Genomic DNA, 18491 nt, shown 5'->3' on the forward strand with positions numbered 1-18491 from the left:
ATCACCTCCACTACAGTATTTCTTCATTTTCACACATTACTTCACTTAATCAAATCCAACTAATAAAGAAAAGAAATTGAATGGCTTAACAAATTAAACAAAAAAAAAATTACATGCAAAAATAAAAAGAAACAAAAAAAAGTTATTATACACTTTTTAAATTAAATTGAAATAATACAAAGTAAAAATAAATATTATTTAACTAAAAGTGTAAAATAAAAAGAATTAAAAATTTTTAAATCGAAAAAAAAGTATTTATAATATGAAGAAAAAAGAAATTTTAAAAAATTTTAAAAAAATATATATAATAAAACACAAAATAATTAAAGTTATAAAAATTAAATAAAAAATATAAATATTGTTTTGTTAAAATTTAAAAAATTAAGTTTTATTATAAAAAAAAATTTAAATCCAAAAATATTATTTACAAAAAAAAAAATTGAAAAAAAAATATTGGAATGGAGAGAATTCTCCATCCCACTCACTATGTGTGGAGGTGGACACATTATGGATGGAGAGAAATTTCTCCATAAACTAAGGAATTTCTTTACGTGCACGAAGGGGTTTTTCTTCGTGCATGGAGGGAATTTTTATTTATTTATTTTTTCCTTTTTTTCTTTTCATTTTCTTTACATTATAACTTTTTTTTTAACTTAAAAATTGTTTTAATACCTTTCTCTACGATAAAACATAATTTTTCAATTTTAACAAAATAATTTTTATATATTCTTTATTTAATTTTAGTAACCTTCTTTTATTTTATTTTTATTATAATTTTTTGAATTTTTTTTAAATTTCTATTTTCTTCATATTATAAATAAATTCTTTTAATTTAAAATTCTTTTTAATTCCTTTCGTTTCACGATAAAACGTAATTTTTTAAATTTTCATTAAATAATATTTATTATTAATTTTAATTATTTCAATTTAATTTAAAAACTTTATAATAACTTTTTTATTTCTTTTTTATTTTTGCCTGTAACTTTTTTCTATTTTTGTTTATAATACTTTTTTTGTTGTTGTCTAATTTCTTAAGTTATTTAGTTTGTAACTATCATGTTACATCAACACAAATAAAAAAAATTAGATGATTTAAAAAATTAAGAAAAAAATTTGTAGGCAAAAAAAAAAGAAAAGAAAAGAAGGTATTGTAAAGTTTTTTAATTAAATTGAAATAATTAAAAATAAAAATAAATATCAAATATTCAAAAAAACTGACCTTTTATCATAAAATGAAATGAATTAAAAAGAATTTTAAATCAAAAAAATATTTATAATATAAAGAAAAAAAAGAAATTTTAAAACAATTTTCAAAAAAATATAATAAAAACAAAATAAAAGAAAGTTATGAAAACTAAATAAAGAATATATAAATATTATTTTGTTAAAATTGAAAAATTAAGTTTTATCATGACAAGAAAGGAATTAAAAATAATTTTAAATCGAAATATTTATTTATAATGTAAACAATTTGGCTGACGAGAGTTTGACATTAATAATTAAAAAGTATTTCTATAAAGGAGAAAAATTAGGAAAGTTGAAATAAAATATATGTATAAAATGAAGTAAAGGAGTCGATTTCTACATTTAAGTGATTAACTAAAGAGGCCATAGTAGGAATTTCATAATTATATACGAAATTCAGCGAAATACATAAAAAGATAAAACGTAGGAGTTTTGCTCCCTCGTTATTTGTCTTTTTTGATCCTCATCTTGACCTTATAGAAAAGAAAAACCATAAAACTTTGCAAAAATACGAAAACTCCTTGAAAAGATTCTTCAACCAAAGAACCAATGAAAAGTACAATCCATCTAAATGCTAAGTTAACCATCCACAGCATATCAAAATCGTAAAATTCTCCATCGATTGGAGAATTTCAAAAAAACCTATTGAATTGAAAATCCGACCAAACAATGTCAATGTTTAGGCTAATAAGGCCAAAAATAAAGCCAATACGATCAGGAAAATAAAAACAATGCATGAGTGATATCTTTTCTTAATATAATTGATCAGAAATTCAATGTTGCATGGGTACTATCTTTTGATAATTGATCTCTATGGTGTTAAATTCAATGGTTCATGTGTGCACTCTCCATGCACAGAGAGTACAGTCTGTGCACTTTGTTCGAATTTTTTTATTTTTCTCTCATTTTTTTCTCTCTTTTCTTTAAGCTAATAACAACTCCAATTTTTCTATTTTTAGAGAAATTTTAAGGTTGTTCGTTTTTCACGAAATTTTAGCCAAATTTATTGAAAATGTGTCAATGAACAAAAATCAGTAACAAAATGATAATACAAGAAAAAATATATATATTGAAAAAAATTATATTCTTAGGCTCTTAATTATAGCATAATCTGCTCTTCCATTATTATTTGGAAATGAGAATCTTATTGGATTCTGTAAATTCTAGACGGTTATCATGCTTTTAACTATCAGTTAATTTTTGATCGATTAATTCTCTTTGGCTGCGTCAATTCTTGTCAAGAAATTTAAGAATTGGAAAATGTAATTTATATTCTAATGTTGTTTAGACTTTTTTGCATGAATTCTTGATAGGAACTACACAGAGAGAAGATATAAGAGAAGAAGAAATAAGGTGTGATTTTCGTACTTAAAAACTGCTACAGTGAGACAAAATGGAACAAAACACTGTCGATTTAAAAGAATTAAAAGGAATTTTAAATCGAAAAAAGAAATTTAAAACAATTTCCAAAAAAAAAAATACAATAAAAAGAAAATAAAAGAAAGTTACAAAAATTAAATAAAGAATATATAAATATTATTTCGTTAAAACTGAGAAACTAAGTTTTATTTGAAAGAAAAAAGAATTAAAAAGAAATTTAAATTGATAAAAAAATAATGATTTATAAAGTAAAAAAAAAAAAAAACAAATTTTTGTCTCCATGCACGGAGATAGTCTGTGCAAGGAGACTAATGTCTTCGAGGCAAAAGCCTCTATTTTGCTTTCGTGCATGGAGAAACTTCTTTTTTATTTTATTTATTTATTTTTTATTATTATTATACATTTGCATTGTTTAGTTTACATTATATATAATTTTTTTTTCAATTTATAATTCTTTTTAATTCTTTTCTCTTCAATTTTTTTTAACTTACGAGTAACTTTTTTGTTAAAACTGAAAAATTAAGTTTTATTTAGAAGAGAAAAGAATAAAAAAAATTAAATTGATAAAAAATATAATTATTTATAAAGTTAAAAAGTCTCCGTACACGGAGAGTTAGAGAGATATTTTTTTCAAACTAATATGTTTTTTACATATAATAACTAACTACAATGATAAAATAATTTTTTTATTACACAAAAAAACTTGAAGCAAATTTTTTACCTATAACTAACTCTTAACATTTTAGAAATATATTGAGCTAATATTTTTTTATTGAGCACGGAGTGAAGAGATAAGACTTGGCGGAAAGTATGGAAAGTTGCGTGTTGCAGTAAATTTGGAGGTACACTATATAATAAAATATATATTAAGACAAACGGTATCGTTTTTACTCCCTTACTTGAAAAAAAAATGCTACAATGAGATAAAATGGGCTAAAATACTATTCACTTTAATAGTGTCTGCACATTCCTATTTTTATATAGTAAGAAAAAAAGAAATTTAAAACAATTTCAAAAAAAAAGACAATAAAAACAAAATAAAAGAAAGTTACAAAAATTAAATAAAGAATATATAAATATTATTTTGTTAAAACTTAAAAACTAAGTTTTATTTGGAAGAGAAAATAATTAAAAAGAAATTTAAATTGATAAAAAACCAATTATTTATAATGTTAAAAAAAAATTTAGAAACAAATTTTTGTCTCCAAATGTCTCCATACATGGTGAACATTAGTCTCCATGTCCATGCACGGACAAATGTCTCCGTGCACGGAGAAACTTAATTTTTTTTTATTTGCACTGTTTAGTTTACATTATATTTAATTTATTTTCAATTTAAAATTCTTTTTAATTCTTTTCTCTTCAATTTTTGTAACTTACAAGTAACATTTTCGTTAAAAATGAAAAATTAAGTTTTATTTGAAAAAAAAAAGAATTAAAAATAAATTTATATGGATAAAAAAATAATTATTTATAAAGTTAAAAAAACATACACGGAGACTTTGTCTCCGTGCATGGAGACTACGAGTCTTCGTGCATGGAGAGATAGAGATATTTTTTTAAGCTTATACATTTTTACATATAATAATTAACTACAATGATAATTTTTTATTTTTTAATTACACTTAAAAAACTTAAAGCAAATTTTTTACTTATAACTAACTCTTTACATTTTAGAAATATACTGAGCTAATCTTTTTTTTTTTTAATTAAGCACGGAGTGAGGAGATGAGACTTGGTAGGAAGTAGGAAAGTTGCGTGTTGTAATAAATTTGAAAGTACACTATATAATAAAATATATACTAAAACAAACGACGTCATTTTTTCTTCCCCACTTGAAAAAAATAAAATAAAAATGCTACAGTGAGATAAAATGAATTAAAACACTATTCACTTCAATAGTGTCTTCACAATCCCCTTTTTATATAGTAGAGATATATGGGCTCTTTTATCCAACATGCACAAAAAATTTGGTCATCTTGGAAATGCAAACATTTTGCACAGATTAAGAAATAGAGGCAAAGACAAGGAAAAAGTTGTAGGTAAATATTAGAGAATCAAATCAAATCGAAGGCCTGTGTATTCATAGTTTCCTTAAATCGAATTCGCCACCTCACCGGAGTGCAAGAGGTTTTGATCGGTGTTTGATTCCCAGGATACAATCGGTTGTCAGTTCACGCTGCACTACGTTAACCGCCTGCGAACTAGCTGTGATATACTCTATCTCACAAAGAAATTATAAGCATAAGGAAGAGCTTGAAAGTGAGAAAAAAAGATTGTTGCTTAGAGGAAGAAGCTTGCATTTCACTTGTGATTTTCCAACCTAGAGAGACTCCTATTTATATCAATGGAGGAAAAGTTAGCTCATTAATCAAGGAGTTAAACTATTCATTAACATGAAAGGACTTGAGTTACATGAGTTACAACATATGAAGAGACTTCTATTCAATATTTTTCATTACTTAACTTCTAATTAATATTTTCCATTCAATTCTAACAATCCCCTACATGAATGAAAAATGGAAACTAAGACTTAAGGGGAAAGAGAGAGTAAAACGAATCAATCCTGCATAGGATAGGTAGCATTTAGCTTTGAACCTTCCCTTGTGAAATCTATCGGGAATTACTAGCAAACCAGTGGATCTGATGCCTTGAACTGTTTTGCCATTTGTGTATACGAAGACAATAGATCTCACACAGGACCATTTTAGTCACAGCATAGTTCTTACTGTTGTATTCGTTTTGGCCATGAACACGTCGCCTGGTTGTGCAAATGTTTTTTCAAGGATGTAGCCTTACCAATCCTTATAAAAGCGGCCCCACTTCACACTCACATAGGTGACCTCTTAACTTATTTTTTCACAACAATGTTTAATGGTCATTAAAAACATAGTTTAACCTACATCTTCCAATCACTGTGAGCACAATAGAAATGAGCAGAATAAGAACATTCTCAATGATTTACACAGATATACATGTTTTAGTTGTCCCTTTGAACCTAGATCCTGTGATCTCCATTTAGCTAGGCTGGATTTCCACCATGATACCTTTCAACGTCATAGGTTGCAAGCTCATTCCCCTCGATGCTTTTACAACTAGCTCTCGAGTTAGCCCTTTGGTTAGCGGATCTGCAATATTATCTTTTGACTTCATGTAGTCCAGAGTGATAATACCTTGTGAGAGTAGTTGTCGGATGGTATTGTGTCGTCTTCGAATATGGCGAGACTTACCATTATACATATTGCTCTGTGCCCTGCCAATTGTTGATTGATTATCACAATAAACACAAATTGCAGGCACGGGCTTTGGCCATCTTGGAATAGCCTCAGCAAATTGGCGAAGCCACTCTACTTCTTCAGTTGCTTTGTCCAAAGCGATGAACTCTAATTCCATTGTAGATCTTGCGATGCAAGTTTGTTTGGACGATTTCCAAGAGACAGCTGCACCACCAAGAGTGAAGACATATCCACTAGTAGACTTGGTATCTGACATATCTAATATCCAATTTGTTTCAGCATACCCTTCGATTCCTGCAGGGTATCTAGAATAGTGCAGTCCAAAATCACGAGTGTGCCTTAAATAATGTAGCACCCTAAAAATGGCTCTCCAGTGGACAGCACCTGGGTTACTCATGTAGCGACTCAATCTGCTAACTGAGTATGCTATATCCGGTCTCGTACAAGTCATTAAATACATTAAACTCCAAATTATCTGAGAATATTTTAACTGTGATACACCATCACTAGTGTTCTTGGATAAGTGGAGACTCAAATCCACTGGAGTCCTGACCACAGTAGTATCTAACTTGTTGAACTTATCTAGTATCTTATCAATGTAATAAGATTGAGATAACACAAGTCCATTTGATGTTCGAGTAATTTTTACTCCCAAAATGACATCCGCGAAACCCATATCTTTCATGTCAAACTTCGAGTTTAACATATTCTTAGTGGCTTTGATAATCTTGTCAGAGCTACCGACAATGAGCATGTCGTCGACGTATAGACATAGTATGACATATCCATCATTAGTGTCCTTGACATATACACACTTGTCGCACTCGTTGATTCTAAAACCACTAGAAAGCATAGCATTATCAAACTTCTCATGCCATTACTTCGGTGCTTGCTTCAAATCATACAGCGATTTAACCATTCTACAAACTTTTCTTTCTTGATCTAGAGCTGTAAACTCCTCTAGTTGCTTCATGTAGATTTCTTCATTCAAATCTCCATTTAGGAAAGCTGTTTTTACATCCATCTGACGTATTTTCAGATTTCGCAAGACCGCAATAGCAATTATTATCCGGATAGAAGTTATTCTCAACACAGAAGAATAAGTATCAAAATAATCTAAGCCTTCCTTTTGCTTATAACCTTTGATTACTAGCCGAACTTTATATTTATCAATGGAGCCGTCCGCTTTCATCTTCTTCTTGAAGATCCACTTGTAGCCCAAAGGCTTACAACCCGGTGGAAGATCTACTAACTCCCAGGTATGATTCTGTAGAATGGAATCGATTTCACTTTTGATGGCTTCTTTCCACAAATGACCATCTGGGGAAGATATAGCTTCTTTAGAGCTTTGAGGATCATTCTCTATCAAATATGTGAGAAAATCAGGGCCAAACGTCTTAGAAGTTTTGGTCCTTTTGCTCTGTCTAGGCTCATCCTCACCTTCTTCAACTGGATCTTTACTGTTACCAGAAGCAGAAGATTCCATTGTCCGTTTAATAGGAGTTAACTGTTTAGGAGACTTACAAGGAAATATATTCTCAAAGAATTGTGCATTCCTAGATTCCATAATCGTGTTCGGATGAATATCAGATACATTCGAATAATGCACAAGGAACCTATATGCACTACTATTTTGTGCATAACTAATGAACACACAATCAACTGTCTTAGGTCTAATCTTGACCTTCTTAGGAGGAGGCACCACAACTTTAGCAAGATATCCCCACATTCGTAAGTATTTATATGAAGGTGTCCGATTTGTCCAAAGTTCATACGGAGTTTTATCCATATTCTTTCTTAACACTTTATTCAAGATGTAATTTGCGGAAAAAATAACTTCTCCCCACATGTTCTATGTTAATCTAGAACTAATCAACATAGCATTCATCATTTCCTTTAAAATTCTATTCTTACGCTCAGCAATTTCGTTCTGCTGAGGTGAATAAGGTGCAGTAGTTTGGTGAATTATTCCAAGTTTAGCACAAAATTCACGAAACAGTGATTCATATTCACCACCACGATCACTCCATAGCACCTTTATTTTCTTACTAAGTTGATTTTCAACTTCATTCTTATAAAGAATGAATTTATCGATAGCTTCGTCTTTGCTTTTAAGCAAGTACACATAACAATATCTCGTGTTATCGTCAACAAAAGTAATAAAATACTTATTACTGTCTCGTGTTTGAATAGATTTCAAGTCACATACATCACTGTGGACTAGTCCCAATGGCTCAATACTTCTTTCAATACTATGAAACGAATACCTAGTAAGCTTAGATTCAACGCATGTCTCACATTTATGATTTGAATCGATTTGAAACTAGGCAAGTAATTTAGTTTGCTTAGTCTACGTAAAGCATTGTAATTTACGTGACCTAATCTACCATGCCACAGATTAGGAGATTCAGGCAAGTAAACAGAATGAGTTTTCTCATTACTCATAACAATTGAGGTTACAGCAATTACATTCAATTTAAATAGGCCATCAGTCATATAGTCTTTCCCAACATAAACTCCTATTTTGGTAATCACCAGCTTATCCGCCTCAAAGACCATGCGAAACCCATTCTTGCTCAGAAGAGACCCAGGGATCAGATTCTTGCGAATCTCTGGCACATACAACACATTAGTCAGAGTAAGCTCTTTGCCAGATGTCATCTTCAGGATCACCTTGCCTTTACCAAGCACTTCAGAAGTTGCAGAGTTTCCCATGAACAACTTTTCACCATTTGTAACTGGTGCAAAAGTAGTGAACATGCTCCTGTTGGAGCAGACATGACAAGTGGCCCCAGTGTCCAGCCACCACTCCTTTGGGTTAGACCCTACCAGGTTAACCTCACTAATCACCGTCGTGAGGTTTAGCTCAGACATTTCATTAGAGAAATGATCTCTCTCATTTCCAACCATATTAGCCTGAGGATGCTACTTATTATCCCTCTGAGGCTGACGACAGTCTGCTGATCGATGCCCAACTTTGTCACAATTGAAGCACTTTCCATTGAACTGGAACTTAGATTTCTTTCCTACCCCACCTGCAGGCTTCAACTGAGACCCTTTCGTAGCCTTTTTTTATCTTTTTAATTTTCGTTACCCTGTTTGGTTTTAAAGGAGTGAACTTTCTTAGTACCAGAACTTTGGCCGTACTCCAATACATTAGCCTTCTTAGAGTAAGAATTCTCTGACTTACGTTCAGGCCGTTTGTTATCCTCCTCAATGCGCAGCTTGATAATTAAATCCTCGAAAGACATCTCTTTCCTCTTATACTGCAAATAGCTTTTGAAAGCCTTCCACTGAGAAGGTAGCTTGTGAATAACAGTAGCCATCTATAGAGATTCTGACATGGTCAGACCCTCAGCATGTATTTCTTGTAAAAGCACTTGATACTCATGCACTTGGCTCACCACTAAACGTGAATCAACCATTTCGAAGTCCATACACCGACTGGCTAAGAATTTCTTAGATCCGACATCCTCGGTCTTGTATTTCTTTTTTAAGGACTCCCAGAGCTTCTTAGCAGACTTCTTTACTGCATATACGTGATACAGAGAATTCTATAGGCGATCATCCAAGACATAGTTGCAGCACAAAAAATCAGCACTTTTCCAAGCGTCCCAAGCTGCATGCCTATACACATCAATGTCGTTTTCAGCCACGATAGGGGCATCCTCATTGAGGAAACATGCAAGGCCCAACGTAGTGAGATAGAAAATCATCTTATTCTACCATGTCTTAAAATCAGTACCAGCAAATTTATTCGGTCGAATTGCATGATTCATCGAAAATGGAGCCGGAAACGATGGCAAATGTGCCGAAGCCGCAGCCCTAGGCACTGGCAAAGGTATTGTGCCAAACTGGATTGTCGAGGCCGCAGCCGAAAGCAAAGTTGGGTTCATTCCAATACGAGGAATCCTGCCTTCGATTATCTTATCAATGGGAGAAATGTCAGTCATGGTCTCGATAGGGTTGACAACGGTCATTGTAAGATTTGGTACACCGGTACCAACAGTGTTGCTTCCGTTGTTCACATCGTTATTTTCATGTGACGCCATTGAACAGGAACAAGCAACAAACAATTTGGAATAATTATAATTTTGTAAAGTTGTATATAAATTCGAGATCAAGTTATCTGTTCAGAAAAAAAACTGCAGAGTTGAAGAACAGATTATTTTGTCAAATTATTAACAACTTAACAATAATTTAAAATGAATTAGAAATCATGCAAAAATCATGAACTGGAAAAATTGACAAAAACAAATGAACAAAATTTGATTTACTAAAGTCAAATTCGATTTAAGGTTGTAGGTAAATATTAGAGAATCAAATCAAATCGAAGACCTGTGTATTCACAGTTTTCTTAAATCGAATTCGCCGCCTCACCGGAGTGCAAGAGGTTTTGATCGGTGTTCGATTCATAGGATACAATCGGTTGTCGGTTCACGCTGCAATACGTTAATCGCCTGCGAACTAGTTTTGATATACTTTATCTCACAAAGAAATTATAAGCACAATGAAGAGCTTGAAAGTGAGAAAAAGAAGATTGTTATTTAGAGGAAGAAGCTTGCATTTCACTTGTGATTTTCCAACCTAGAGAGACTCCTATTTATACCAATGGAGGAAAAACTAGCTCATTAATCAAGTAGTTAAATCATTCATTAACATGAAGGGACTTGAGTTATATAAGTTACAACATATGAAGAGATTTCTATTCCATATTTTTCATCACTTAACTTCTATTCAATACTTTTCATTCATTTCTAACAAAAGTGCCATAACTAGATAGAGAACATTTGAAATTACGTCATTATGGTGGGTGAATTGGCGATTGGACATGTTAATGGTCGTAGAAGCCTGAATGGCATCAATAAGTCCATCTTGACAATTTGATATGGAAATATGATCAATCTAAATATTCGTACCCAAAAATCCGTAATAAACTTTTCTCATCACTTTGTTCAATTCAATGCCTCATATGGAAGTTACTTGCGAACGTGCTTGTTGAGATTATCTATGACTTCTCTAGAATTAGGTTGAAAAGCCAGGCGAGCGGCCTTCTTGGCTTTATCTGCTCGCTTCTGCCAAACCCTATCAAAACCCGTATTAATTAATTAATTCTGATGTAAACATCACGATGGGGAAAAAGAAAAATGAAAACTACTGATCTATGCTTACTGTCCTCCATTACTGCACATGTACTTCTGGTTAAATTTTTATTTGTTTCTCTCTCTCTCTCTCATTTTATTTTTTATTTTTTAATATTTTCTACCTTATACAAAATGTAGACTCAGTAGAGTAATATATGAAAAAACAGGGCAATTTGAGTTGGGACAAGGGAGTTGTTCAATTACCACAAGACTGGGGACGGATCTAGGGCTGGGCTATTGCCTCTCCCTCCAGCCCAAATGCTAATTAAAAAGAATGATTTAAGTAAAAAAAAAAAAAAAAATTCTTTTTTTGGACATGTCAGCCATTCCCGAATATTTTCCTGGATCCGTCAAGTAGAAAATCTAACTAGAAAGAAAGGGAATAAGGAAGGATGAGAAGTTGAGATTGAAATATGTGGATCCTCTTTAATTTACATTACTGGTCACTTGTTTCTTTTCTTCAAACATATTATTTTTCTATTTTATGAGATAGTGCATTTAGTGAATTTCTAGTATATAATATTAGAGTGCACAAGACACTGCAGTGATCAGGGTTTTAGTTTTTTGTTTGGATCCTACTGTGTGTACAGACAGACTTTATACAGAAGCCTACCAGGACACACACATAGTGGGTGTGTGGAGGTTTTTTTGGCAATTTTTTATCCACGGTGGTCCCACACATGAGAGTAATATGGCCAAATTCTGTAAATAAATTTCTGTACAAATGGCATTCTTTGTTTTAGGTGATAGTGATATGATGCTGCATTCTACTTTAAAAAAAAAAAGGCATGCGAAATGTGAAACTAAAGTAAAAGATGGAAACTGATGGTTCTTCCTTCGGAACCGTGATTGAAGTGGAAAACGACCAAAATAATTTTCTTACTTGATCCGAAATTCATTAAGCAAGAACTATCGACAAGAAATATCAAAGAAATAAATTTTAATGAAATTTTATAGGGAGAAAATTTTTTAAATTAGTATGTAGAATGGCAAACTCGAAGGTTCTGTTCATATCCTTGACCGTGGTCATTCTTCCATGTGAGACGGCCTTCAAAAGAGTTGCGATAATTAGAAAGAAATATAGTATTAATTTAGACGAATTGCTATTTGATGAAAGAGAAAAATTTAAATTCGTTAGCCAGTAAGCAAAATCAAAATGAGATTGGTTAAAATTTCAAAAGAAGCCTTAAATATATGCAAGTGACTTACTGTAACATATAATAATTTCTTTTTATAGAATATATAGAAATTTCGTCTACTCTAATATCATGTTAAGCCCTTGTTTAGGCTCCATTAAATCAAATTTTGGGAAAAAAGTATTTTTTTTGAAGAATATTGTGTGGTTAAAAAAAAAATTTAATGTAATATTATTTTATTAGAAAACGTATGGTTGAAAAGAACAAAAAGAAAAAGATATTTTGAATAAAATGGTGCTATATATATATATATATATATATATATATATATATATATATATTCTCAAACGATTATTTGATATCATTTCAACTACACACTCTTTAATAAAATAACATTACGGCAAATTCAAAACTTTTCCTTATTTTTTAACCAAATATTTTCCATCAATAAACTGTTCAACAATACATATTTATGTGGCTCAAACAAGGGCTAAATAACCTCTTCTAAAAGTAAGTCATAACTTACGAAATCTTAAGTACACAAGTAACGCAACACAACTTTTGGTGATTCCAAAGAAAAAAGTTTGGAATAGAATCGTCCAAGATCATTCAAGAAAAGCTACTTCAAATTGGAATAGAATTTTAACAACCCTAATACCAAGCTACCAATTTGCTTAGAATAAATAGAAGGCGGGCATTTTTAACAGCACTATCATAGACAACTCATTTAAATTACAAATCAATTATTTTCTAAATACTATATCAGCGATGGACGGCAGAGTCAGAGGTCTTGATAAGAGAGAATCAAGTCTGTTGTTTAGAGAGATTGTGCCTCCTCATGGCTGGTCTGAGGATCAGAATAATCATTATTTGAAGATAACTCTTCCTGGTATCAGAAATTATATATTATTTACTTTTCAAATTTTCAGATTTTTAATTCAATTTCTCTAATCAATTTTTTATTATTTAAATATATATAAGATTTTAACTTTATTTTTGCATATCCTGTTTCATGTAGTTTGATTTTAATAAAAATAAGATTTTTAGTAGATTTTAATAAAAATTGATGGAATGTAGGTAGAAAAGTCGTAGATCCCATGAAATGTGTGATTAAAATTAATTGTTGACTTTGACTTAAAATTTAATCAAAATTTTAATTTGAATCAAACACGGACAATATGTTATGTAATTTATTTTCTAAAGAGTTTAAGGTTGAAAAATAAAGAAGAAAGCAACTTGAAATGGATACATAAATATATTTTCACCATTTAAAATGGTTCTTTAGTTTAAAGTACTAATTTTAATGTTTTTGCACAAAGTTTTCTTCAATCAACAATAAGAATTAAATAAATGTATAAACCTTTGTTGAGCGCTCAAGTTATTAATAATTCTTCTTCTGACAGTATCAAGATTTATACTTAACATAGTCGTAATGCCATTATTTTCGATTTCTTTGGCATTTATGGAAAAAAATTATAATATGAATTTGCGGAGTAAAATTTATTATCAAAATTGTAACCCATTTCCTTATTTCAGGTTTCAAACAACCGGATGTGATGCTTCAAATCGACAAGTATGGCCATCTCGTGGTACGTGGGGAGAGACAATTGAGTGGACACAAGTTTGTTTCCTTTTATGAAACTTTTAAACTGCCTCAAAATATAAATATTGAAGAGACCAGTGGAATATTTGAAGATGGTGAAATTTTTTGCATCACTCTTCCAAAGCTATCAGAATTAGAACAAAGACGAATGAGACCAGTACGAGATCAATACGAGAAACCCTACTCAACCAACAGGGATATTGGACAATCAATGAGAACACCTGAATCAAATGACTCCAATATTCGTAATAACCAGAGCCCGAAAATACCTGATGAATTCATTGATCCAGAAGTACAAAAGCCTATAGATAGTGATGCGAAGTCAAAGATGAAAATGTGGAGTTTCGTAGGGTTAATTGTAATTTTACTTATTGTTATTGTTGTTCCCATATCAATAAAGTTACACAAGTGATGAAGTTAAAGTTCAGCATAAGAAAATAATGATAATAATATTAATAATGTAACATATTACATATATACTCGTTATGGAAATAAATAGTTTGCATATTTAAATTGATACCTTTATAAATGATAATTTATATCTATATCTATGTATGCTATCTGTATATATAAATTCTGTACACTGAAAGGTTTTGTTTCGAATAAAATTTTAACCATATGTTGAATTATGCATTATACAAATTCATAAGTCGAACTAATTCTGGTAATAGATTCTGAAAATTGAGATTTGAATAGAAGTCACCTACTAGGAAAAACCAATACCCGGTTAGGTTCTTGGATTTGACGTGGAATGAACTATTGGTGTTTCGAAATTTACGACACTTTAACGAATTAAGTCTCGGTTTGACGAACTTTATGAATCAATTTATATACGTTCAAACTTTTTTCACTACCCATTTCAATGAACATACAAGTAGTATATATCCATTTATCTAAGATAAATTAAACCATTTATAAATTCTTTCCAAACAGATGCTGGCTTCAATTTTCTAACATGAATATTTATTTAACTTTCACTTATAATAAGAATTGTCTTTTGTTCATATCACTTTTAATATAAAAATCTCACTTGGAATAGAAATCAAAAGCACATTCTTTCCATTTTTTGTATGGTTATAAATAAGAGTACATGACCAATATCTCAATCTTACTTTTATATTGACGAGACTTTGAATTTTTCTTAATCTAGATGTAAGGGTAGAGCTCTGTGGAGTGAGCTTAATCCATACATTTGGAGTTGAACTCGTGTTCTTCAATTTATCTCTTGATTTTTCTTAACTTGATGATATCGACATGTCTAGGGTTTACATGTCAAGTCAATTCAAATGAAAAAAAAAAGGTAATTAAAACTAATAAGATAAATAAACGTGATATAACTCAAAGATATGAACATATAGGACCTGTTTGAGCCACATTATTCCAAAAAAATACATTCTTAAATAGTGATTTGATATCATTTCAACCACACATTTTTCAATAAAATAATATTACACACAGATAAAAAACTTTTTCTTATTTTTTAACCACACATTCTCATCAATACACTATTCAAAAATGTATTATTACCAAAATAATGTGGCTCAAACACCTCATAGAAAGCATTTCCAGAGCATCCTTGTCATCAGTAAAAGAAAACAAGTTGCCAAGTCTATTGCCATGTATCATGTATGTCTAAGATCGTAAAGGAAAATTGCACCATTCATCCCCAACTTATACAAAAATTTATAATGTCATCCCCAATCAAAAATTTTTGGCAGCACAGTCCTGTAACCTATAGATATAGATGCTCAGTTAATACTTTTCGTATATTTTGACCGTTAAATGGGCAACATATAAAACAAAAGGATGAAGCTTTATTCGTGTTTCCCTTTCCACTCGACTAACTTAACTTTATGTAGTATTATGATTAAAATACTAATTTTTTTTATTTTTTATTTTTTGAATACCTATTGTTTAAAATGAAGGGTAAGGTAGTCTAATAGGATGGAAAGCTATATTATTGGACACAAGCAAAGTAGAGAATAATCTCTTCCCTTCTAACCATTCTGGGCAGAGTTCAATAAGAAAAGTAAGGAACAATCACAGGCTAAATCTTGCAAGAAAAGCTAATCAAGCTGATCATTTACAAAATATACAAACTCAATTCATCATCATTCATCAGAAAACAGTATTTTGTTTCATCGATGGCAAATATTGTGAAGGAAGATGGAGGAAATGCAGAGAAGAAAAGCTCTTCTAATATTATATATGAAGAGCTTAAACCCTTATCTGATTGGGCAGAAGACGCAGATTGCCACTGTTTGCTCGTTGATCTTCCAGGTTTTCTTTGAATTTTTAGTTTATACTTAGTTTAGTGTTGACATGAATTGATGTATGCTAGTTAATATGGAATTTAACCTCTAAGTTTGGGATGGATTGGCGTGGTTCGTCTACCTTATATAGACAATAATTATAGATCCATAAACGAAGAAAGGCATGGGAAAAATGCATTGTGAATATTAATTGATAGACTACATTCTGTATGTGAATTTCATCAAAAACAAGGCTAATGGTCGATGTTCCTTTCCTGTATTATTAAGGGTTCAACAAGGAACAGGTGAGGGTTCAAGCTGATCATAAATCATACCACGTGAAAATTAGTGGAGAAAGGAAAGAGAGAGAAAATAAATACATTCGTTTCGAGCAATCTTATAAGGTGCCAGAGAATTCAATTATTGAAGAAACCAGTGCAAAGTTCGAAGACGAAATCCTATATGTAATAATTCCACTGAAAACAAGAGAATCAAAGGAAGGCCACGGTATCTCGAGTTCATCCAATGATGACGAAGATGATAGTCAGAACTTCGAGTCAAGTTGGGATACTGAAGATTTACATGAACACAACGATCAGTCTAAAGACAATGACGAGGGCAGTAGCTACAACTCTGAGAATAAACGAGTACTCGAAGAAGAAGAATTTCATGACACAAAAATGGAAACACAGAAATACGAAGGCAAACTATTGGAAGAAGTAAAAAAGAGGCTAATGAAGAACAAAAAGACTATATTAACAGCTGTTTTAGCATTTAGTCTGGGTATCTTATTCTCTCAGAAATTGCAGTCAAATGGACAAAGAATGAGCTTTGAATAATTAGCGTTTACATCGCTTATTATTGCTATAATATCTAAATTGTACTTCACAGCCTATATTAAATTCTGTCACATGTATGGAAGAAATAATATTTATGTACATTATGCGACAAGAATAGATTTAGCAAACAGGTAATAAACGGAAGTACAAATAAAGCTTGCTTCGATTAGAATATCTGAAAAGCAATCTGGAATTTAAGACAAATGATCCCTGAATAGAAGCCTGAAGAAGTCCATCGCGAGAAGCCTAGCTGCCAAATCAAGTGCACTTCGCCTGTTTATTCGAAGAATAGAACTCTGCTTATCCTCTCTCTATATATTTTTATCCAAAATAATCTTATATTATTAGTACGACGTCGATAATAATTGAAGTAAATTTGTGTGTGCAGTAAATCCTTTTTCTTAATTATATATATGTGAGTGTGTGTTTGTTCAACGGCTATAAAATTCCTTTTAAGCTAAGCTCGTGGGCCGAGCCGAGCTCGTCCCTGAGCAACAAGCTGAGCTCGTGGGTTAAAGAGTCGGCTCGACCCATTGCCATCACTAGACATGCCTATGCTTGATGCAAGTGGTGTTGCGATGGACATGTAATTAAATTCGTTCATCCCTGCACATAGGGCCCTCCGCGTTATTGCTTATATCGGTTTATCCAATGTTTCAACTTCAAATTATTGAGAATATAATTCTTTTTGGACTTGAATTATATAATAAATGATAGGATTAAAGGGTAGTTTCTGTTAAAGAATTTTTTGGCGAAATTATAAGCAGATTATTCGATACCTTTTTTAGGTCAAACTAATTACACAAATTTTACGTTAGCTTAAAGTTTGTTACTAATTGGAAAATTATATGTAACGGTGATATAATGCTGGGTAACATTTGACATGACCACAAAATATTGCTATTTTCTGAATCAAGTAACTCAACTCGTTATTAAATTATAATTTGATTAGCTAGCTTGTTTGTTTGAAAAATGTTAAAAATTTAAAAATAAATTGATTGAGACATCCTTGAAACGTAATTTCAGGAAAAGGTAGGCCGTCAATTTTGCCGTCGAATGCCAAATTGATATAAGAATTTACAAATTGATCCAAATAAGACAAGAAAGTTGATTTTTCGACAACTTAGAAATAGTAAAAATTGATCTATTCAATAAATAATGCCTATGTCTGGTAGCCACTTGGAACAAATTTTAAGAAAATTTATACCCGTTATACAGCAACATGACGTACAGTTGCATTTATTGACAAATTCAAGAGAAGTATTGCGGAAAAGTAATACCCAATGTACAGGGCATTATTCATAAGGCTTTTATAGGGTTACTTATTGTGTAAGGGCCCACATGTATTAAAAAACATTACTTGAACGCCACATATGTTTGAGGCCTAGCAAGGACTCGTGAAACAGGTCCCTGTAAGCCTATCAAGGTGGTTGTGGAAAATATCACAATGTAGGTAGTAATACTAAGATAAAAATCAACAAAGCATTATGGATTTTACCGAGTGTACAGGGGTCTGTTCCTACTGGCACTCACAGTTGGTGGGTCCCATGTGGGACCTGCTTGTATAAAAAAATGTCACCACCTCACCCATGTTGAAAGTACCTATGCACAAAACCCCTGACCCGCTTGTATAAAAAAATGCCACTCCCTCACCCA

The 18491-nt window shown here is 31.3% G+C and overlaps 2 protein-coding genes across 2 annotated transcripts; both read left to right on the plus strand.

Annotated features, from left to right (window-relative positions):
* Positions 1-12867: 12867 nt before the first annotated feature.
* Positions 12868-14220, plus strand: LOC111406927. Its single transcript, XM_023036283.1, has 2 exons — positions 12868-13030; positions 13678-14220. Exons 1-2 carry the CDS (start codon positions 12910-12912, stop codon positions 14154-14156), a joined length of 600 nt encoding a protein of 199 aa, XP_022892051.1. The 5' UTR covers positions 12868-12909; the 3' UTR covers positions 14157-14220.
* Positions 14221-15729: 1509 nt separating this feature from the next.
* LOC111406928 (inactive protein RESTRICTED TEV MOVEMENT 2-like) lies at positions 15730-17009 on the plus strand. Its single transcript, XM_023036285.1, has 2 exons — positions 15730-16024; positions 16285-17009. The coding sequence occupies exons 1-2, from the start codon at positions 15889-15891 to the stop codon at positions 16833-16835; spliced, it is 687 nt and encodes a 228-aa protein (XP_022892053.1). The 5' UTR covers positions 15730-15888; the 3' UTR covers positions 16836-17009.
* The last annotated feature ends 1482 nt before the right edge of the window (positions 17010-18491 follow it).

Source organism: Olea europaea, chromosome 12 (genome assembly GCF_002742605.1).
Source record: "Olea europaea var. sylvestris chromosome 12, O_europaea_v1, whole genome shotgun sequence".
Lineage (NCBI taxonomy): Eukaryota > Viridiplantae > Streptophyta > Magnoliopsida > Lamiales > Oleaceae > Olea > Olea europaea.